Below are 24,653 nucleotides of genomic sequence, written 5' to 3'. Positions count from 1 at the left end.
CCATTCGAATGAACCTTTACTCCTCTTTTCATCACCAGCACCGCGCATTTACTAATCACAAACTCCATCCCAATGTCTTCTGAGTATGTCCTCACAAGTTCTACCAGTCTCTCCATTTCCTTCTCATTTCGACCGAATATCTTCAAATCATCCATAAACAGTAGATAGTTGAGGCGTTTGTCACCAGATTTAAAGTTATACCCCAGCTTCTCTCTCTTCAAGAGAATGCTCAGTTCCATCATTACAAAAAGCATTGGCGATAACGAATCTCCTTGGAATATTCCACATTTAATGCCAACCTGCCCCATCTCCTCTCTGTTTGCTGTCAGCACCGTTTTCCATTGAGCCATACTTGTCTCCAAAAGTCCTATCACATTCCCAGCAACCTTCATCATCGATAGTGTTTCACGGATCCATGAATGAGGAACCATGTCATAATAATAATAATAATAATAATAATAATAATAATAATAATAATAATAATAATAATAATAATAGGACTGAAAAGTAGCTAGAGACAGTAATTAACACTACCAGAATCTTCAGCCAAGATATCAAAATGGAATTTGTAATGGAAAAATGCGAATTACTAGTTATAAGAAAGGGAAAACTGGAAATGACAGAAGGCATGGAACTACCCAACCAAACAGAAATGAGGGCGCTAGGGAACAAGACGACTATAAATAGTTGGGAATTCTGGAAGCAGACACCATCAGAGCAACAGTAATGATAGAGAAAATTGGAAAGGAATACCTCAGGAAAACAAGAATACTCCTGGAAACGAAATTAGCAGAAACCTAATAAAAGGTATAAATACATGGGCACTAGTAAGATACTCTGGACTGTTTATAGGGTGGACAAAAGAAAAACTGAGACAGCTCGACCAGAAGACCAGGAAACCCATGACCATGCATAACTGCAGCACAAGATAACTCGAAAAGAATCAACCATATCAAAGCAAAGATCGATAAAACACAAGAAAACAGTAAATGCAGACTCTATGGACAAAGAGATTAAACGATAAACCATATAGTAAGTGAATGCAGCAAACTGGCCCAAAAGGAATACAAAAACAGGCATGACCAAGTGGGGAGGGCGGTGCACTGGGAATTGTGCACACGGCTGCATTTTGAACATACAGACAAATGGTACAAGCATAAACCTGCAACAGCACTCGAAAATAAGAACCACAAAATCCTATGGGTCATGGACACACAGACGGACAAACCCATCCAAGCAAGAAGACTGGATGTCATAATAATTAACAAGAAAGAAAAATCCTGTTAAATCGTAGACTTTGCTGTCCCAGCTGATCACAGGGTGAGCATGAAAGAAAAGGAGAAACAAAGCAAATACACAGAGCTAGCCAAAGAGTTAAAAGGGATTTGGATGATGAAGAAAATCAAAATAGTACCGATAATAGTAGGAGCACTAGGAACAATTCTGAAAAACTTTGAAAAAAGAATGCCAGAAATCGGAATCAGAGGAATAGCTGCAAAAATACAACGACTAACGATAATGAAAACGGCTGCAATATTAAGGAAAGCCCTTGAATGATACAAGAATACAATATAACAAAGAAGCATTACAGGGAATGAATAACACCGAAGCTGCATATCTACAAGTTCTACACCCCCATCATGCATCCCCTCTCATTGTCTTATAACCGTTCCCCCCAATAGAAAAGTGATACCAAAGAGCCGAGAAGGGTCAAGGAGGATGGAAAGACAGAGGAGAGAGCACTGACCAGACCTCAGCTGGACAAGCGCAAAGAGAACTGGGACTTTGGGGAGGCTTAGTGCCACTCAAATTCCAGTATAAACCAATGGCCACTGCCAGCGAGAAATCAATGGTAAGAGGCTGTTGCGATGACACAAATTTATTTGCAAATGCTATCGAAGGAGGTGGAGAAAGCTGGACGTCTGAGGAGAACACCACATAATAATAATAATAATAATAATAATAATAATAATAATAATAATAATAACAACAACAACAACAACAGCTCTGGTGTTTATAAAATATGCTTCATAACAAGTAGATTTGCATCATTATACAATGTCCTTTATTTATACACTAGCGGGGGTACCCGGCGTTGCCTGGGGGTTTGTAGGTGTGTGTGGTGTTAAATAAAAAAGAACTCGGTGGGGGGGGGTAGGATCGAACCCGAAGCCCTGAGGCGAAGTTTGAAATAAAATCGGCCAGCCAGAATGAGTTAGTGAAAGATGTTTAAATTTATTTAAGAACGAAATTGACAGGTGCGCGGCCGGAAGTCGTCGAGCGTTACGACGACGATGACGACGACGTAGGTTTGTTTGTTATAAGCGAAGTAAAAAAAGAAAACAATGTTAACACTTAAGCGGGGGGGGGGAAACTAACGTAAGGCAAACGAACGATGAAAACAGATAAACGAACATGTGAAAAATGGCTTAAATAAGCCTGTTTCGATATTAAAATTTAAAAAATCGGTGGGTACCCTGGTGTTTTGGGGTGTCGCTAATAATAAGCGAAGTAAAAAAAGAGAAAAGCAGAAAAACGAAACACTGGTTCAATATTTAAATTTAAAAAATCGAAAAAAAAAAAAATCTCACACCACGATTCGAACCCAAAACGTTTAGATAATGAACCAAGGTCTTAAACAACTGAGCTAACGTGACTTACATGAAATTTGTTCAGTTTTTCAACTATTTAAAGTAAATTAGGTCACGACGTCATCTGACGCATGCGTAGAATCGGTCATTGTCACGAGAGGACCGTTTTTGTTGACCCCCCCTGTCGAAAATTGTCGATTTCGGGATGAAAAAGTTAACGTTTTTGGCCAATTTTTCGATATATTTCGAGCAAAGGATGAAGCTTCGATGTGATACCGAGTTTGTGAATTTTCGTCGCGTCTGTCGAAAGTTTTTAGCAGACATCGAAACATACACACAAACATACATACATACATTTTCGCTTTTATATATATAGCTTATTAGCTACATATGTGCACCCCTGTTTCAGCAGTGTTACATGAGTGAATCATGAATTTTACACATGTAACGAATAATGACCGTATAAATAAAGAAATAAATATGATCATTATAGAAACCAATATGATACAAATTAAAATAAAATACCCATGAGGCCGAATAGATGTTAGATTTTATAAGGTCGTTATTAAAGTTACTGTCGAAATAGTATTTGTGTCGGTCTGTCATGTAAAAGTTTTAAATAAATAAACGCACGGATTGACTGGGTTTATAAGAATACACTTTGTCGCGTTAGAATTAATAACCGTGGCGACATAGTTGTTGCAGTTATATCTGGATTTACCTTTTGCATCAAAGTTTGCGAAATTGGCGTTTGATACTGGATCGAGAAGTCCACAACGAGGTTTCTTCATCATCTTGATTGTTTTCAAATCAAGCAAACCGGTCGGATTTAAATTGGCAAAACGCTGGAACGATCTAAAAAAAAATAAAAAGGAAATTGTTACATATACTAATTGTTTTCTATTTCTATCTAGTCTTAAATTAAACGTTTAATATATATATATATATATATATATATATATATATATATATATATATATATATATATATATATATATATATATATTGCCGGATATTTGGAGATGTATGTTGAGCAAAAAAAAAAAAAAGTGGTCAATTTTTTAAACTTTGACCCCTATTATGACCCCTTAAAATTGATTGTTTTTGGCGCAAATTAAGTTATTAAATTAGATCCATGTCCAATGAACCTATATCTAAAATTTCAAGTGTTTAGATCGAATATTGTCGGAGGAGTTTGGTAGAGTTCTCAAAGGTCATATCGTTGAACTTTGACCCCTTAATCGCCAAATTTCTGGCCGAAAACCAATCACATCGATTTTTCAAAATCTCAGGACCCTGTATATCAAATTGCGAGTCTGTAGACTCAAAATTGAGTTATTGCGTAGGGAAATGTACACACACAGACACACAGATACAGACAGACAGACAGACAGACAGACAGACAGACACTTTCACACACACAAACACACACACACACACACACACACACACACACATATATATATATATATATATATATATATATATATATATATATACTAGCATGGGTGCCCGGCGTTGCCTGGGTGTTTGGAGGTGTGTGTTGAGAAAAAAAAAGTGGTAGTAGGAAGGCAGTCTCGAACCCGTACCGCAAAGGAAGAAAAGAATGGGGGAAAAACTGACGTCTTTGCTGTTACGACCACCGCCACACCAGAAGTGACGTAGGCTTAAATTAAGACTAGAAATTCGAAAAGAAGGAATGACTTTCGAAAATATCGGCGAAAAAAGCGACCCCTCCCTGTAGGAAAGTGCCCAGTTGAGAGTGAAGAAATTAATGTTTTTAGCCAATTTTTCGGTATTTGTCGTCTGAAGGGTCGAGCTTAAAAACGATACTGATCTTGTGAAAATCCGTCGCCTCTGTCAAAAGTTTTAGGCAGACATGCAAACATACATATATACATTTATATATTGGTAGCTCAAATTTTCGACCCAAACCGATGAAAAAGCTTACCCTGTCTCGTAATACACTTTATGTAAAATTTCAAATATTTAGACCAGAAATCGTCATTTAGTAGAGACCGAATTAATTTAGTAGAGACCGAAGTGGTGATTTTTTTTTTAATTTTGACCCCTATTATGACCCCTTAAAATTGATTGCTTTAGGCTCAAATCAAGTTATTAAGTTAGATCCATGTCCAAGGAACCTATATCTAAAATTTCAATTGTTTATACCCAAAATTGGCGGAGGAGTTTAGTAGATTTCTCAAAGGTCAAATCGTTGAACTTTGACCCCTTAACAGCCGAATTTCTGGCCGAAAATGGATTACAAAGATTTTTCCCAAATCTAAATACCCTGTATATCAAATTTCGAGTCTGTAGACTGAAAATTGACAGAGTTATTTTGTAGGGAAATGTACACAGACAGACAGACACACAGACAGACAGACACACAGACAGACAGACACACACAGACAGACACACACAGACACTCTCACTTATATATATATATATATATATATATATATATATATATATATATATATATATTAGCATTTCAGCCCGGCGTTGCCCGGGTGTCTGGAGGTGTGTGTTGAACAAAAAAAAAAGTAGTAGTAGGAAGGCAGGCTCGAACGTATACCGCAAAGGTGGAAAAGAACGGGAAAAAGACCTGACGTATTTGCTGTTACGACCACTGCCAAACCGGAAGTAACGTAGGTTTAAATTAAGGCTAGACAATCAAAAGGAGAGGATGACTTTCGAAAATATTGGCGAAAAAAGCGATTCCCCCCTCCCTGTAGAAAAGTGCCCAATTGAAGGTGAAGATATTAATGTTTTTAGCCAATTTTTCGATATTTGTCGTCTGAAAGGTCGAACTTCAAAACGATACTGATCTTGTAAAAATCCGTCAGCTTCTCCACTCTTCTGATGAGAAGCATAAGGCTTTGACATGCCATGGTATAAAGGGTCCCCACTTACCCAGCACCCCTAAATAAATGTGCACCCTGTTGAATAAATGAATAATAAATCTATATATTAATATATAGATTTTATACCTTCATATTCCTTTCTTGTTTACTTCTAAATAAACTCCAATACAATTTTGTTGAGTTTTGCATTATCTCGATAAGTCTCCCCTGAAAGAATTGATTATATTATAATTCATTTAACTCTCTCTCTCTCTCTCTCTCTCTCACACACACACACACACACACACACACACACACACACACACACACACACACACATATACTGATGGGAATATTTATTTATATATAGAGGAAATACCGACAATACACCAATATATACTGGTGCATATAAATTTATTTATCAGCTTAATAAGGAAAGTACATGGATGGATTATCAATGCTCTTTTTACCTAGGCATTTTTTAGCCTAATGCTTCTCATCAGATTTCTGATTTCTTGGATCCCTCAAGATATATCTATAATATAAAGCTGAATGTGTGTGTGTGTGTGTGTGTGTTTGTGTGTGTGTGTGTGTGGTCACGAATAGGCTCCTATATGGATGACTATTTAAAAAAAACTGATTGAAGATGTATCGAGACACAGGAATGGGTATGTTTGATCTGGCAGAACAGTGGTTCATTAAAATTGTGGGGTCTGTGTTTGCGCCTGGTCAACAAAGTATGGAAATAAAAAATTAAAAAATTAAAAAAATACGTTTACAAGTGTTTCTGATGTAGATGTACATAAGAATACTTTGATAAGTATGTTTTAACTTAATAGGGATAGTATAATAAAATTGTGGGGTCTGCGTTCGCGCCTGGCCTCCATAGAATGGAAATAGGCACAAACTTTAATAAAGACTTTTCATATCTATCTGCGTAAGTATACTTTGATAATTATGTTTCAGTTTGAAGGAATATGGTATAATAAAATTATGGGGTGTTCATTCGCACCTGACCTCCATAGAATGGAAATATGTCACAAAGTTTAACAAGGTTTTTTAATATAGATCCACATAATATTGTGATAAGTGTTCCAGTGTGAACAGGTATGGTATAATAAATTATGGGGTTTATCTATTTTATTTTTACTTTCATATTTTGCTTTAATTTTGATACCCCAAATTCGAAGCTATATCTTTACAACTCTTCCTTTTCCATAACCTATCATACTTTAATAAATCAGAGTCCATTTTCTGTAGGCTGTTTTTGAACCCAGTCAACGACTGGTACTTTTGCTAGTATATATATATATATATATATATATATATATATATATATATATATATATATATATATATATATATATATATACATATACATATATATATATATATATATATATATATATATATATATATATAGAGAGAGAGAGAGAGAGAGAGAGAGAGAGAGAGAAAGAGTGAGAAGCTAATGTTCTTTAACTCATAGGCATTTTCTAGATGAATCGTTAACAAAATGGATATTTTGAAAAGCCTACATACACGAACGTAGTCCGACAAAATAAAAAAAAACACACAAATGAAATATCTTTTGTAACAGAACAATTTCAATGCGTGGAGGTATATTCATCGAATATAGGAATTTCTATGTGTGCTTCCATGGTTATTCAAATTTGAAAGTGGCCTATGCTATGTTAAATCGTCCATTCGCGTATATATCCGCCCATTTTCCTTTATAAAGCAGCGGCGTTTCGTATTCATTTGTAATTTTAACAATTTCTTTTTTATGCAGGAAAATGATTATGTATAAAGATGAAAGGCATGAGATGAACATGTGAAAATAAATTTTCTAATCTAAGATGGCGGCGAAATGTGGCGTAAATGAATCGTATGCAATTTACAGCCGGTGCTAAGATAAAAAGTCCCTTCGTTTACAGAACACAAATTACTATGACCCGGTCTATTTAAAACTTGATCGTTTTATTTTTTGTGATTATATATATATATATATATATATATATATATATATATATATATATATATATATATATATATATATATATATATAGGGTGACCCCCCCCCAAAAAAAACGGACCCTAACTCTAATTAGGCCCCGTTTCTTAGTGTTTTGTCCGAATGAAATAAAAATTTGGTCATAACTAGTTTATTATATTCATAACATCACATCAAAACACTAGGGTCTTTGGCATTTTTTCTCCGTTCTACAGCATATGTTCTAGATGGCCTCCATTTAGCTTTGTTTTTGTTTTTTTTGGTCACCCTGCGCGCACACACACACACACACACACACACACACACACACACACACACACACACACACACACACACACACACACACACATATATATATATATATATATATGCCACTTGAGGATAAGAGTTAATGGGTATATGGTAGTCATCAAAACAACAGTGTAGTGATTGTTAATAGTGGGGATTTGGTATAATTTGATTATTTAAGAGGACAGCTCAGCAAGAACTTGTTTAAATTGGACTTGAAAACGACCATATTGTTGTCAGCTGGAAAGCAAGCCAGCTGAACAGAGTTCACAGGCGGGTAGTTTTAGAAAGAAGCTTAGTTCATGGAATCCATGTTTAGATTTAGGTACAGATAGTGGGTGAAATTTTTGATAGTGCTTGTAAAGAGACGAGTGTCTTTTGCTAATGGTTGGCAAGGAGGGACCATAGATAGAACCAGTAAGATAAAAACTATCAATATATATAAATATATATAAATATATATATATATATATATATATATATATATATATATATATATATATATATATATATATATACGAGGGGCGTGCAATAAGCAATAAGTAATGCCCATGACCCACTTCCAGTTGTCTGATCTAGCTGAAATTTTGCATGTGTAATGATTTATTTCTCTACGGATTATGTGGCAAATTAGAGCTCTGAACTAATTGTGGTTTGTGTTTGAACTGAGTTAGGTGTGAAATGGGGCCTGTTGAATGTTGAGCAGTGATCCGGTTTTTGTATTTGAAAAGACGCACACCACAGGAGACTTCTGATGAAATGAAAAAAACTTATGGTGATAATACCCCATGATATGACCTTGTAAAACGCTGGCATCGTGAATTCAAACATGGCCGGAAGTCTGTGGAAACAGCTCCCAGACTTGATCGCCCTCCCCTTCTGCCATTGATGAGGCATCTGTCCGTCAAGTTGAGGCTGCCATTTTGGAAGATCGGCGCATTACTATTCGCCAAATAGCCTAAGATGTCAAGATTAGTACAGGTTCTGTGGAAACTATCATTCATGACCATTTGCATAAGGTGTCTACCAGATGGATTCCCAGGTTGCTCACACCATTCCAGAAGCGAGAACGCGTCGAGTGTTCGAGGATGAATTTGGAGATGTGCCAAGAAGATGAGTCAAAGTTTTTCAAAAGACTGATTACACGGGATAATCACTATGATCCAGAGACCAAAGCTCAGTCAATGCAGTGGAAGCACTTGGACTCACCACCTCAAAAGAAGGCAAGGGTGCAGCCCTCTGCTGGCAAGGTCATGCTCACAGTCTTCAACGGATACCACAATTACAGGAGCCTATTATGCTTCACTTTTGAGGAAATTAAGAGAAGCTATCAAAATTAAGAGGCGGGGCAAGATCAGCAAAGGTACCCTCCTCCTGCAGGACAACGCTCCGGTCCACAACTCGCATGTCGCCAGATCAGAAGCACGGGCGTGTGGTTATGAAATCCTCCCCCATCCTCTCTACTCTCCTAACCTTGCACCCTCTGACTTTCACCTCTTCCCAGCCATGAAGTTGTTTTTGAAAGGAAAACGTTTCCTAGATGATGCAGCCCTGATTTCTGAAGTCACGTCATGGTTGGAGGACCAACCTGGGGTGTTTGAGCTGCATCAAACGATGGGAAAAATGCATAACTGTGGGTGGTTCCTATGTAGAGAAAGACTAATAACTGTGCCAAGTTTCGTTGCTCTATTGCTATGGGAAGTGGGTCAGGGGCATTACTTATTGCACGCCCCTCGTATATATATATATATATATATATATATATATATATATATATATATATATATATATATATATATATATATATATATATATTGCAATAAAAAAAATGCTAGCATGAAAAGTAATATGGCTAAGCTTATACATGGAAAAGTAAAGGACTAGTTGTTAAAACTGGAAAGAAAAGGACAACATATTCTAGTAAAAAAATATAATAAATTTATAACTTAAAATATTGCAACATTAAGAATTGATTATATAATGTCATAAATTAAATTTTAAAAATTTATTCGGAGTGAAAATTCTGTGCTTTTTAACAGCACTTGTCTCAATGAGAATATGCTGCCTAAATATACCCTATATATATATATATATATATATATATATATATATATATATATATATATATATATATGCGTGTGTGTGTGTGTTGGTTGCATTTCAATAACTAAAGGAAATAATCAGTAGAGAATTCTAATTTTTTCAGCTAATAATGAAAAATACTATTTTTATTAACTATGTGTAAAATGAATGCCGATGCATTAAAATGTATAAACATTTTGACCCCCTCCCTTTACCAAAAAATTCGCCAAAGATCAGGAAATTAACCCATTTTTGTGAAATTTTTTCTGTATATATCAAACAATGAGCCAGTTAATTTTATTTAGATTGTAGTGGAAGTGTGTTATTTACTAAAGTTCTGGTTTTCAGTAGTGAAAAAAATGCATGAATTTATTTTTGCTTTTTTATGAAAAATAAAGAATCGTAAATTATTACAATTAAAAAACAATTAATTTTTACAGGACAATTATGAAAAAAAAAACAACAACAATACCCTAAAGCCTGTAGTAATGAATTTGACATAACTCGAAGAAAAATTAATTTCTCGAACTACCGATATTATCATTGAATTGTTTATTTAATATTTTCACACACAAAAAAATATAATTGCAAAAACTATTTCTGCTTTTTTTTAAAAATTATAGTTTCGCAGAAGTTTTATATGTAAGATTCTAATATTTTCCTAGCTTGCATGCATGTAAAACTTTCGGCGCAACATAATTTTTATATAATCTTGAAAAAGAAACCTTTTTTTATTGAAAAGCAGGAACATACAAAAATAATTAAATTAAAAATAGTAAAAAATCATACAAACGTTCACGATAGGAATGTACGGATGCACGGATGGGAAAAAGAAAGCCAGCACCCCATATCTCCCTTTAACTACGTCATTTTCAGACAGCCTTTCGACTGTCTGAGATTTTATGGCTTCCGTATAATCCATCTTTAGAGACTTCAGATTTGTTGATATTCTGCTATGTCCTCCTATCTTTATTCCATCATTTTATCCCGCACTTAGTCTTTATTTTATTTGGGTGCTCTTTAAAGAACAGTATTCAAAAATAAAACAAAAAGAAGGAAAGGAGATCAAGAAAGACGTGTAAAATCTTAATGTTTTCATTATGAATATAAAATCAGTGTTTTTTAAAAAATATATTTTATGTGTAGGAAAGAGTAATTTATAAGTAAACAAACAATAAATATCTTTTTTCAAATTATTACATCTTTGTTTTTATAAGAAGTACGTTTTTTTTCTTAAATTAAGCATTTACAATTTATAAAACTTCAAAAAAATCAAATACTAAAATCTTTTATAAAAAATAATGTTTTTGTTTGTTTAAACTTATATATTTTTATTTGATACTAAAAAATTACTGTTTATAAAAACGCAGATTTTATTATTTAAAAAAATAAAATTTCTGTTTATTAAACCGAAAAAAAAAACCCAAATGCAAAAGCAAGTGACTTAAGACATAGCAGTTTTTTTCTTTTTGTAAACTAGAACACACTAGCTGTTTGAGGATTTGTTTTCAAAAGGAATTCGGACAAATAATGTTATTAATGAATAGGATTTAAAGGATATTTTACTAAAATAAAAAATAAAAAATTTATTGCTTGTTTCATTGTACATTCTAGGTACAAACAAAGTGAAAAAATTACATGAAAATTTAGATTTTTGTAACATTTTTAACAATAGATATTAGATATCAATAAACATTTACAAAATTTCAGTTTTTCTTATTAGAAGTCTTTTTTTAACTAAAATATGGGCGCAACCATTTGAAAATTAAAACTTGCATCGCATTTGATCTATAATCGTTAAATACTATTTAAGCCAAGATTCCACTTATTTCAATTAGCTCCTAAAATTCCTTAAATGTTTGACATTTTCTAAAATCAAAATAGATTTTTATCAGAATTAGAATATAATTTAGATCTTTATGTCGTAAATCATATAAATCATTCAAACCCTATCGTGTTTAAATATATGGTTAAGTGTTAGTTTTACTCATTTAGAACGGTTTTAAAGCTTCATCGCTCACTCATTTTCAGGCTAAATTTCAAACAATTTTTACAATTCATATATCACCTTCTCAGCTATATTTTGAGAAATTGTTTTCGATTTTCGTTCCGTAAAACAAAAGTTATAATAAAATTACTGGTGTTCTAAAGTTCTCAGAAAATGTAAGGAACGGAGAGATGGTTTCTTTTGAGTGGCTTTTGGTTACCATAGCAACCACCAATATTCATCCAGACGAGCTTCTTGTGTTTCAAGCCCCGACTGGTCTTCCGATGGACATTCAGCCAGAGATGCTTCTTGTGTTTCAAGTCCCGACTAGTCTTCCTGTGAACAATCTTCCAAAAGAGCTTCTTGTGTTTCAAACCCCGACTTGTCTTCCAATTGTCACGTATGCTTCACCCGTTTGGAGATATGGAGGATGCAAGCGTGACAAGGGTTAAAAAAGGAAAGAGGATATGAAAACAAAAGAAAAAAGAGAAGAGAGGGATTCTTTTATAAAATATTTATTTCATGCGGACAAGCATTCCGCCTAGGCGTATAACTCGTGTTAAGATCCTGTAAGGATATAGATTTCCTTTCAAAACAAAAAGGTCGAAACAAGGAACGTGGATCAATTTTTATGGGACAAACGGGATGCAAAAATAAACGGAGTCGAACACCATAAATGCGAGAAATAACGGAGATTACACAATTCAAACAATATAAAATAAATTTATTAACACATGGGGGAAAAATCAAAGAAAAGGAAATATTTGAATTACGGGGTTTGGGGTATTTCTAGCTATTACGAACTGAGCAAAAATTATGAAATGAAAGAAAAAAATAGCGTAACTGGAAATTATGTGATGCAACACAGAAGGGTAAATATGAAGAACCACTCTACCCTCGAAAATTCCTTAAAAATTACCACTTCTATAGGGTTTCAAGGGGGGGGGCTGAGAACGAAGATAACGTTTAAAATGACGGCAAACGAGTATTTCCAAGATATGAAGAAATGTTAGTTTAAAAAGTAGGGGATCACTTTTCTATTATATTTTAACGTAAAATGAGCACCCGCTTTGTGGCCATCATTTGAGGGGGACTTTCTTTCCACCCTCGGAAAATCCTTTACAATTACCACTAACATTTAAAATTCCAGGACACCAGCACGCAAGCACGCCAGAACGCCAGGTTTCAATCTGCCATTTTGTTTCGCCAACAAGTACGCCAAATTTCATTCCGGCATAAAAACAATTTTCTACAGAAAAAAAACAAACTTATTTTTACGTATTTATCTAGTGAATAAACTTTAAATTGCATATGAAAAATCACGTATATTATTTTTAAAAATCCAACAACGGAGCTGAAGTCGATGTTTTGCTTCTAAAACAAAATTAGCTTCTTTGATAAATCTCTGTGTGGCGTACCGGGAAAATAGTTTTTCTAATGAATAAAAGTGATTAAAATTTATTTTTACAAGAATCTTTATACATTTATCTAGCGAATAAACATAAAATTACGTATAAAAACCATGTTTATTATTTTAAAAAATCCAACTTATATTCTAGTACACCTCGATTTCAGCTCCGTTGTTGGATTTAAAAAATAATAAACGTGGGTTTTCATACGTAATTTTATGATTAGTCGCTAGATAAAAATGTATAAATAAGTTTATTTTCTGTAGAATTTTTTATGACAGAATTAAATTTGGCGTACTGACGTACTTAGTAGCATACTTTATGGCGAAGCAAAATGGAGGATTGAAATCTGCCGTCCGAGCGTGTTGCCCCCCCCCCCCAAAAAAAAAAATTACCGATTATTTTACCTTAAATTTATATTCGAAACTGATTTTACACTCTAAATACCAAAATGATTGCTTTTGTTTCCGTCAAGTTTTTTAAAGGTATCACATATAATCACCTATGAAAGTAATAAATCATTTTAGACTGGGGATGTAGCCGAGAGTGTTACTCTAAAAATTTGCCATTATTATTATTATTATTATTATTATTATTATTATTATTATTTGTTGTTGTTGTTGTTGCTGTTGTGTCGTGGAACAACATTGAAAATAAGAACAATCAAGTCGAGGTTCAGTTAAGGAACAAGTGTATTAACAATAATGTACAAAGATAGGAAAGCGTGTATATCTGCTGGGCAAACGGCTAGCAGTTGAAGTGCAGTCGCATCTCTCTCACCAGTGTTGAAATTACTAGCGCTATTTATAGTGCTAATCGGTGTAAATTCCTCTGTTCAAGGAAGCCGGTATAACACCCGCCTTTGAAAATATCCCGTCTAGGATTAAAAACGTTTTTGTTTTGGGTTCACCCTAATAAATTCTGTTGATTTCCGTTTTCTGCTTGATCTTCTGTTCTTCAGAGCTGTCTCTGTTATGGGCACCTGAAAAGTATCAAACACTGTGTCCATGATGTCCTCCTCGGGCGATCTGGTCACCTCACTGTTCGAGTATTTTTTTCGAGTTTGGTTAGTGTGATGTTTGTGCACGAAGTCTGGTCCCTTAATCATGTAGACCATGCTGCCTATTTGTTTCTCAACAATGCCGAACTCCCAGAAAGTCTTATTATTTTTGTGAATCTTGCAGAAGACTCTTTCGCCAACTTTATACCGGTTTTTTGTTATCGTTTTTTTTTAGGTTTGGCCTATCCTGGTTTGGTAACAACTTGTGAAAAATCGATCTAACCTTGCGTCCGAACATAACCTCAGCAGGTGTTTTCGACATTTCGATGTTTGCATTCGAAGTGACTGTAGACGTGTAACAACTATTGGATTGACTTATCCGTCGGCGACCCAGTATTTTTTTTCAGAGCTCTCTTGAATGTGTCAACGAATTTCTCTGCTTGTCCATTACTTCTTGGGTAGTATGGTGGAATGGTTATATGCTCGATTAGATGTTCCTCGCAAAAATGCTTAAATTCGGTAGACGTAAATTGCGTTCCATTGTCTGTAACAACGCAGTCTACTACTCCAAACCTAGCGAATAGTTCATACAGGAAGTTGATAGTTACCTCGGATGTGGGATTTTTACATTTTAATACTTCCGGCCATTTAGATAGGCTGTCTACAACAATGAGATAGTAGAACCCATCTAGCGGTCCTGCAAAATCTAAATGAATTCTAGACCAAGGTCGGTCCGGTTTTGCCCACGATTTGAATTGAGTCGGAGGAGCTTTCATAGCTAATGCACATCCTCTACACTCCCTGTTTTTTTCTTCTATATTCTTATCCATGTTTGGTCAATAAACGAAAGAGCGCATAAGGCTTTTCATTCTTGATATACTTGGATGTCCTACATGGAATTCTTTGAGCATTCTTTTCTGTAATGTTGCAGGAATTATGACCCTGTTGCTATATAACAGGACGTTATCGCAAATTGAATAAATTTCTTCATCCAATTCGTTATTGTTGATCCTTTCTTTCGTGCGTATAATAAATTCGTCCACCTCTGCCTTACTCTTAATCTCATCAAGCGTTACTGGAAGTTCTCTTATTGTGTCACATAAGGTATTTTTTACTTCTTCCGCTTGAATGGCTGTTATTACCATATCCTCCAATGGTTCTGTCTGCTTAGGTATTAACCTCGATAACCCGTCTGCATGACTAAATTTTTTAGATGGTACATACTCCATTTGAAAATTGTAATTCAGCAGTATGGTAACCCATCTTTGGGGTCTATTCGCTGTATGTTGTGGTAGTCACTTTTTCGATCCGAAAATCGTTAATAATGGTTTGTGGTCTGTTTGTAACAGAAATTGCCTACCGTGCAGGAAACGATGAAATTTCTTTACCGCGAATATAATGCTTAGCGCCTCTTTTTCAATTTGTGAGTAGTTCTTTTCGGCTGGCAAAAGTGATCGGGATGAATGTGCTATGGGTTTTACTTTTCCATCATCCATTTTGTGTAAAATGCATGCTCCTATGCCATAGGAGCTGGCATCGCTTGCAACTATAATTTCACGCTTGGGATTATAATGTGCTAGAAACAAGTAAGACGTTAAAGTCTCTTTAATTTCCCGAAATGCTTTTTCGCACTCTTGCGTCCAGACCCATTTTTGGTCTTTCCTTAACAGTTCATTTAAAGGCGACCTTAGTTTATGCATATTTGGCACAAATACATTGTAGTAATTTGCCAAACCGAAGAAACTTTGTAAAGACGCAATATTTTCTGGAGCAGGCATATTCTTTATTGCACTCGATCTATCTGGATCCGGCCTTCTTCTATGTTTATCGATGTATTTTATTTTCTCCATGAAAAATGTACATTTTCCTGTTTTACTTTAAATCCATAATCCTGGATCCTTTTGAATACTTGAGCTTTGTGTTGTTCTTTTCATTAACACATCATCCAGGTACCTTACTGCGAAATCCAACCCATTTAACATAATGTCCATAATTTGCTAAAAAAATCGCAGGGGAGACTTTGACTCCAAAAGGAAGTCTGTTAAACTTGTACAGTCCCTTATGGGTATTAATACAGCTTTGAACACTCCTCATCGACTGGAACTTGTAAGTACGCGTCACTGAGGTCGATTTTAGAAAAATATTTCCCTCCACTCAGTTTCGCAAATATCTCTTCAGGGCTCAGAAGAGGATGATGGCGATCTTGTAATGCCTTGTTTAAGCCTGTCGCGAAGTCGGCGCAAACACGAATCTCCTTATTCTTCTTTTTGATGTAAACTGTTGGTGCAGCTCATTCACTGTGATCAATTTTTCCGATGACACCCATGTTTTCGAGTCTTTCTAATTCACCGTCTATCTGTTCTATAGCGGCGTATGGAACATTTCCTTTCTTTCTGAACATTGGCTGTTCATTTACTTTTACGTCAAATTTTGCTACCGCTTTTGTACACCTTCCCAAACCGCCTAAGAATGCGTCTGGGAAATTCTCTTTTAACTCCCTCTTAAGTTTCTCTGCCTCCACATTTGAATCCTCAACCTCTTGGCAAAATGAGCTTAAAGGCAGATCACATAGTCTAAACTTCTCGAACAGATCAGTTCTAAAGAGGTTGTTTGATTTTCGCATTACAAAAATTCTTGCTTTTTCGGCCCTGTTCTGGAAAAAAATATTCGTCAATAATTCTTCGAAGGTAATTTTTTCGCCACTGACGCTTCTCGTCGTTTTATGTGATTTAATCATAGTGGGTCTCGCAAGCCTCTTCTTTATCTGTACATTAATAATGGAAATGTCAGACCCACTATCAAGCTGTAACCTTACTTTCTTTTTAAACATTTTGATCTGTACAAATTTCCGGATATTTTGTTCCTCTGGTTCAATTTTTGTAAATTTAATGGATGTCTTTCTACCAGATTTTTTTTCTACAATGCAATGCTTTATGTCCTTTCTGGTGGCAGTTGTCACATTGTTTGAATTTGTAGGGACACTCATTGTACCATTGTTTATTTCCACACCTTCAACATGGTCCAGGTGGATCTTTTCCCTGTTTCTTTCTCTGGTTATTTTTTTAAGTCTAATTTTTCTTTTGATGGATCTTTTTAATATGCGACACTCCGCTTTCCTCTATGTCACGACTGTCTTGTTTCAACGCAATAAACCGTTCACAGTCTTCCGCTAAGTTTTGTAGTTTAAATTCGGTTCGTTTTCGAGTTTCTTTACAACACGACGCCCGATTTCAGCCCTTGCACAAATATTAAACATTTAAAATTATCTGATGATAATGTTTAAAATCGTCGCAATGCTTGTTCAACATACTTGCATAACTAGTGTAGTCGTCTTCCTCCCTTCTAGTAACATTCATACATTTATATCGCCTATGGAAAAGAGACGTTTTTGCAGAAAACAGTTCTGTAAGTAGTGTAACTGTTTCTTGGAAGCTCAACTCACTGGTCTTTTTTGGGAGAATAAAATTCACGAACTTTGTATGCTTGGCTGTTCCCAATTTCTTTAGCAAAAGCCTAACTTTTTTCGCGTCTGACCAGGTACCACAATCCGATATAAAAATATCTTCATATCGTCTAAAGTACTGGATAAAAGTGACATCGTCTTCTGGATTATAATTGAAATTTTCAATAACGGCTCACACAGCTGTTTGAGAAAATGCGTTATGATTATTGTCCGTTTTAGTTAATTGTGTCGCCTCCAAAATTTTTCTTTGTTCCTCCTGTGTTTTCATCAATATTTCCTCGAAGCGTTTCTGTTGTTGAAGCGTTTTTTCTTCAAATGCTTGTTTAAATCTCTCTTCTCTTTTTACTTGTTGTTGAATTTGCTGCTTTTATAAATTTATATATATATATATATATATATATATATATATGTTCTGGAAAAATATTCGTCAATAATTCTCCTTCGAAGATATATATATATATATATATATATATATATATATATATATATATATATATATATAATATGCATAAATACGTTTGAAGCCTAAAACTGCAACGTGAAATTTTTTATAAAATAAACGAGTGTTTATTTTTTAAGAAATATATTTCGGAGTAAGACTCCTTTGTCGATCTTTAAAAACTAAACACTCGTTTATTTTATAAAAAATTTCGCGTTGCAGTTTTTGCCTACAAACGTATTCATACATATTTTATTCTTCAAATTTCACTCAGCGCTTCTAACGGATATACACCAAAAAAAGAGTACCCAGATTTTCAAAATGCGCGACTACGCGTCACCTATCTGGCTTCATAAAATCCCCGCAGTTAATAACATCACGTGGACTCTTCATCGAACTATCTTCCACTCTATATCATATCGAAGAAAAAGAGAGAAAAAAAAAAGATTGACAATGGAGTCTTACTCCGAAATATATTTCTTAAAAAATAAACGAGTGTTTATTTTTTAAGAAATTTCGCGTTTCAGTTTTTGGCTTCAAACATATTTATACGTATTTTATTCTTCAAATTTCACTCAACACTTCTAACGGATATAAACAAAAAAAACTACCCATATATATATATATATATATATATATATATATATATATATATATATATATATATATTTGTAATATTTAAATAAATATTAACTTTTTTATACCTACACAAACATTAGCGTTTTATGATTATGCAATCATCAGTGTAGGAAGGAATAATTATTGCTGGTCGAGAGATTCGAACACAGTAAACATGCCATTTACTGAGAAGACAACCACTAACACACCCCAGGCCACCGGTAACTAACACTTAATTGAAAGAAATTAAGTACAAATGAATGCTATTTTCGGTTGGTTTCACAGTTGCCAGAGTATTCACCAATAAGAAGTCTATATATATATATATATATATATATATATATATATATATATATATATATATATATATGGAGAGAGAGAGAGGGAGAGAGACAGTTGGATGTTAGTTACAGGTTCACTTTTAATGGAAACTTACTTTAATAAAACTTTACATATATATATATATATATATATATATATATATATATATATATATATATATATATATACATATAATCTATAATATACATATAATCTATAATATACATATAATCTATAATATAAAGCTGAATGTGTGTGTGTGTGTGTGTGTGTGTGTGTGTGTGTGGTTACGAATAGGCTCTTATATGGTTGACTATTTTAAAAAACTGATTACATATAATGATAGATGTATCGAGACACAGAAATGGATATGTTTGATCTGGCAGAACGGTGGTTCATTAAAATTGTGGGGTCTTCGTTCGCGCCTGGTCGACAAAGTATGGAAATAAAAAATTTAAAAATTAAAAAAAAAACGTTTACAAGTGTTTTTGATATAGATGTGCATAAGAATACTTTGATAAGTATGTTTTAACTTAAATAGGGATGATATAATTGTTCGCGAGCCCACCCGTGTGCATGATACTACAGGTCAATATGCAAGCCTCCTAGACCTTTTTCTCTCAACTTCCTCTGAGCTATGTTCATGTTCCGTTCTTTCTCCTCTAGGATCCTCCGACCACTCCGTCGTATCAGTTAAGATAAAAATAAAATGTAATAAGTCCCCGAACGTACCCCTCCACCGTACTGTATACCGATACTCCATGACTGACTGGGATAGCTTCCATACATTTATATCTGATCTACCTCTGCATTCCATGTTTAAAAAGGATGTGTCCTCTATAGTATCAGACCTGACCGAATGGTTAATTGTAGGCATAGACCGATTCATACCATCTAAAAAATTCCAACAAAAACCTACCAGCCAACCATGGTTCTCCCCAGAATGTGCTGCTGCCATCGCACACAGAAATCACTTTTTCCATAGCTACTAACGTAATAGATACACTGAGACTAAAGCTGCTTTCAGGACTGCCAGCAACCACTGTAAAAGAGTAATAAAAAATGCAAGAGAGCTATATACCCAGTCGGTTTAATCCAAAGTAGCTGATCAGCGGCTTGGTTCCCACCAGTTTTGGCAAATAACAAATAGGATCCTGAACAGAAGTGTGCGTTCTATCCCAGCCATTATCAATGGACCAGAGGTCATCTCCTCAGCTTCAGACAAGGCCAAACTATTTGCAAAGAACTTTGCAGCTAATTCTACCCTATGCGACGAAGGCCATCAACTCCCCATATCTCCTCCTATAACACAGAACATGCTAGGTAACATACAAATATCTGTGCATGAGGTCGCCAAGCTAATCAAGAACCTTGATTCCAGTAAAGCAACTGGCCCTGACGGCATCCCAATTATAGTGTTAAAAAAGCTTCAACCAGAACTTGCTCCCATACTTACTAAACTGTTTAAGCGTTGCCTTAAAGAGAAGTGCTTTCCAACACCCTGGAAAACCTCATCAGTATGCCCTGTATTTAAGAACTCAGGTGATAAGTCATCTCCCTCTCAGTACAGACCAATAAGTCTCCTGTGTGTCATGAGTAAGTTGCTGGAATCCATATTAAATAGAGAAATAGTCAACCACCTTAGCAGAAATAACCTTCTTAGTGATACGCAATATGGTTTCCGTTCTGCAAGGTCTACTGCAGATGTGCTAGTGGTTATATCTCATAGGATTAGTGAATCTCTTAACAAAGGCTTCCTTTCTAGGACAATTGCTCTTGACATATCAAAGACCTTCGATAAGGTATGGCATAAAGGCCTACTTCACAAGATTTCCAGCTACGGTATAACTGGAAATGTTCTCTCTATCATTAAATCATTTCTCTCTGATAGGCTCATAAGAGTAGTGGTTAATGGACAAAAATCAGAGGCCTGCAGTATTAATGCTGGAGTCCCTCAAGGGTCTATCCTGGGCCCAACTCTCTTCCTAATCTACATCAATGATCTCCCTAAACACATACTTAAATCATTCATTGACATCTATGCTGATGACATGACCATCTACGGCAACACATCAAAGGCTGTAAATGACAAAGCTCTCTCTGATTCTCTCTCCTCTGATCTCGAGCGCGTGGTTCAGTGGGGGAAGACGTGGCTAGTTACCTTTAATGCATCTAAAACCAAACTCCTATCTTTACATCATCAACGCTCTGATCCTCATCTGGCATCAATTGAAATGGATGGCTCTCGTCTAGGAGAAGCTCCATGTTTTGACAAGCTTCTGGGCTTGACCTTCACTCCTGATCTGAAATGGAACACGTACATCAAGTCTGTTGCCAAGGTCGCTGGAAAGATGGTGGGATCCTTCTACCGCTCCAGAAGATATCTCACTACTGATGCAATTCTCTATCTATATAAAAGCCAAGTACATCCAAGGATGGAATACTGCTGCCATATCTGGGCAAGAGCTGCTAAAACAGCATATCCTGCCTTGACAGAGTACAAAATAGACTTCATGGCTTAGTGAGGGATGCCCTTTTCTCTTCCCTGCAACCTCTCTCCCACAGAAGAGACGTTGCAAGCCTATCTTTGTTTTATCGTTATTTCCATGGCAGGTGCTCGTCTGAACTCCAATCTCTGGTCCCCCCTCGCCAATCTTTTACGAAAAACACTCGTCTAGCTGAATCCATTGTCAAAAACTTTCCCCACTCTTTATCTATGCCTAAATCAAAACGTAGATTCCATGAACGAAGCTTCCTTCTCAGAACTGCACGACTGTGGAACTCTGTTCCGTCTGCCTGCTTCCCACTTTACTACAACCTGGATGTCTTCAAGTCCAACGTAAACAAATTCCTGATGAACCGCCCCTTAAGTAGACACTTTATTAAATCTCCACACTAACGTACTGTACTTACGATAACCCTTATCCCTGAGTGGCTTCCAGGCCTTGATAAGTGGTGACCACCTTGTAAAAAAAATATATATATAATAAAATTGTGGGGGTCTTCGTTCGCACCTGGCCTCCATAGAATGGAAATATGTCACAAAGCTTAACAAGGTTTTTTAATATAGATCCACAGAATGTGAACAGGTATGGTATAATAAATTATGGGGTTTATCTATTTTATTTTTACTTTCATCATTTTTTGCTTTGGTTTTTATACCCCTAAATTCGAAGCTATCTCTTTACAACTCTTCCATTTCATGACCTATCATACTTTCATAAATCAGAGTCAATTTTCTGTAAGCTGTTTTTGAACACAGTCAATGACGGGTACTTTTGCTAGTATAATATAAAGCTGAACGTCTGTGTGTGTCTGGTCACGAATAGGCTCTTATATGGTTGATTATTATAGAAAACTGATTACATATAATGATAGAAGATGTATCGAGACACAGGAATGGGTATGTTTGGTCTGGCATAATGATGATTCATTAAGATTGTGGGGTCTGTGTATGCGCCTGGTCAACAAAGTATGGAAATAAACAATTTAAAAATTAAAAAAAAAAACGTTTACAAGTGTTTTTGATATAGATGTACATTATAATACTTTGATGAGTATGTTTTAACAAATAGAGATGGTATAATAAAAGTGTGGGGTCTGCGTTCGCGCCTGGCCTCCATAGAATGGAAATAGGCACAAACTTTAATAAAGACTTCATATCTATCTGCGTAAGTATACTTTGATAATTATGTTTCAGTTTGAAGAAATATGGTACAATAAAAATAGAATATTGTGATAAGTGTTTCAGTGTGAACAGGTATGGTATGATAAATTATGGGGGTTGTCTATTTTATTTTTACTTTCATCATATTTTGCTTTGGTTTTGATACCCCCAAATTCGAAGCTATCTCTTTACAACTCTTCCTTTTCATAACCTATCATACTTTCATAAATCAGAGTCCATTTTCTGTAGGCTGTTTTTGAACGACTGGTACTTTTGCTAGTATATATATATATATATATATATATATATATATATATATATATATATATATATATATATATATATATATATAGCTTTCAGTCTTAAAACTTAAACATTGTTTAGAATCGAAGCCATGTAATGGATTTTGATCAAAACTGGAAAAAGATTCTTGACGCAATACACACACACACACACACACACACACACACACACACACACACACACACATATATATATATATATATATATATATATATATATATATATATATATATATATTGTCATATTTTCCACTTGTAAATTCAGTATATTTACCAGACCTAAAAGAGACACGTTAACAATTAAGTTAAAAATAAACTAATGTCTGTTAAAACTCATATAAAATCATTCAAGGGTGAAAATTTGTGAAAATATATAAAAACATTTTTAAATCTTTACGTTTTGATCGCGCTGGGCACTTTGAGTTTATGTACAATGTTAAATGTTCTCTCCCTTGAAAAATCAAACGCTTTTTGATGCCTCCTATGTTTGTGAATAAAATATAGTGTTTATTTCTCTCACATTTGTCCGTTTCGACGGCTCAACGGTTAAAAATATTAGACTAAAGTAATTTTTGCCCTGGGTTCGAATCGTTCGGCCGGCAGTAGAGTTATATAAGCTGCACTGGTGATTGCTAGTGAACATGAAACATGTATATATGTGGGTAATAAACACACGCGCACATACACACACACACACACACACACACACACACACACACACACATATATATATATATATATATATATATATATATATATATATATATATATATATATAATAAAAATTGCAATTAAATTTACCAAAATGATCCAAGATGGTAAAATTTAAGTATATATTTAAAGAATTAATATTTATAAAATTATCTCAGCCAGATGTAAAAGCTCGATAAAACCAAATAGGAAATAGAAATCACTGGATTATTTATCTTCCACCAGACTATCCATTCATGTGTAATCACCTTTTTCTTCACCATATTCCCTCTGCTTCACTTTTTTTGTTTTCAAGTAAGATCTTTGACTTACTTGTTGTTTCATCAAATACTTTTGCATGCAAAATCCGATCCCGCATTTTGCTAATTCCTACCCTCTGATGAGAAGGAAAGTATTTCTTCAAAACTCCGCGGAATAAGGACTATCCACTTATCTAGTGTTTCCTTTTCAGATTAAATATGTTTTTAACTCATTTCAAAGTGTCTTTTGAACATGTTTTATTAACTGTTTGCTCGCATATATATATATATATATATATATATATATATATATATATATATATATATATATTTCAGTTAATGTATAAATGAGAGTTCCATCCATTTATGATGTCGAGCAGTTTCTACATAAATATACTAAATATTTGCAATTAATGATTTAATTTTCAACTATTTCAAAAGAGCAACAAAATGCGTATAACATAAAATAAATCCAAAGTAATTTTTCAATTCAATTTAAATAAATTTGTAAACTGTATAAAAATTGAAAAATAATTGAAAATCGATGCATTTGAAATTAAATCTTGTACCCTAAATTGTTTAAGTTTTTAAAAACATTTTGTTTAACTATTTCCATGCTTTACAAGAAATGCGTTTGTAACCCATTTTTTAAGATTATATTTTACTTAATTTTTAA

General features: G+C 34.5%; 1 protein-coding gene across 1 annotated transcript in view; it reads right to left on the bottom strand.

Moving 5' to 3' along the window:
* Nucleotides 1-24,653, bottom strand: part of LOC145242455 (uncharacterized) — a 108,968-nt gene that overhangs the window by 46,997 nt on the left and 37,318 nt on the right. Inside the window, exon 3 of the mRNA XM_080105511.1 lies at nt 3,313-3,446. Within this exon, the coding sequence (XP_079961637.1) occupies nt 3,313-3,446 (134 nt within the window). The remainder of the gene's footprint in view (nt 1-3,312; nt 3,447-24,653) is intronic.

Source organism: Euprymna scolopes, chromosome 21, assembly GCF_053919585.1.
Source record: "Euprymna scolopes isolate OS-2025 chromosome 21, ASM5391958v1, whole genome shotgun sequence".
Classification (NCBI taxonomy): Eukaryota; Metazoa; Mollusca; class Cephalopoda; order Sepiida; family Sepiolidae; genus Euprymna; species Euprymna scolopes.
The sequence above is the reverse complement of the archived record's forward strand: the minus strand, read 5'-3'. Positions and strand labels throughout refer to the sequence as shown.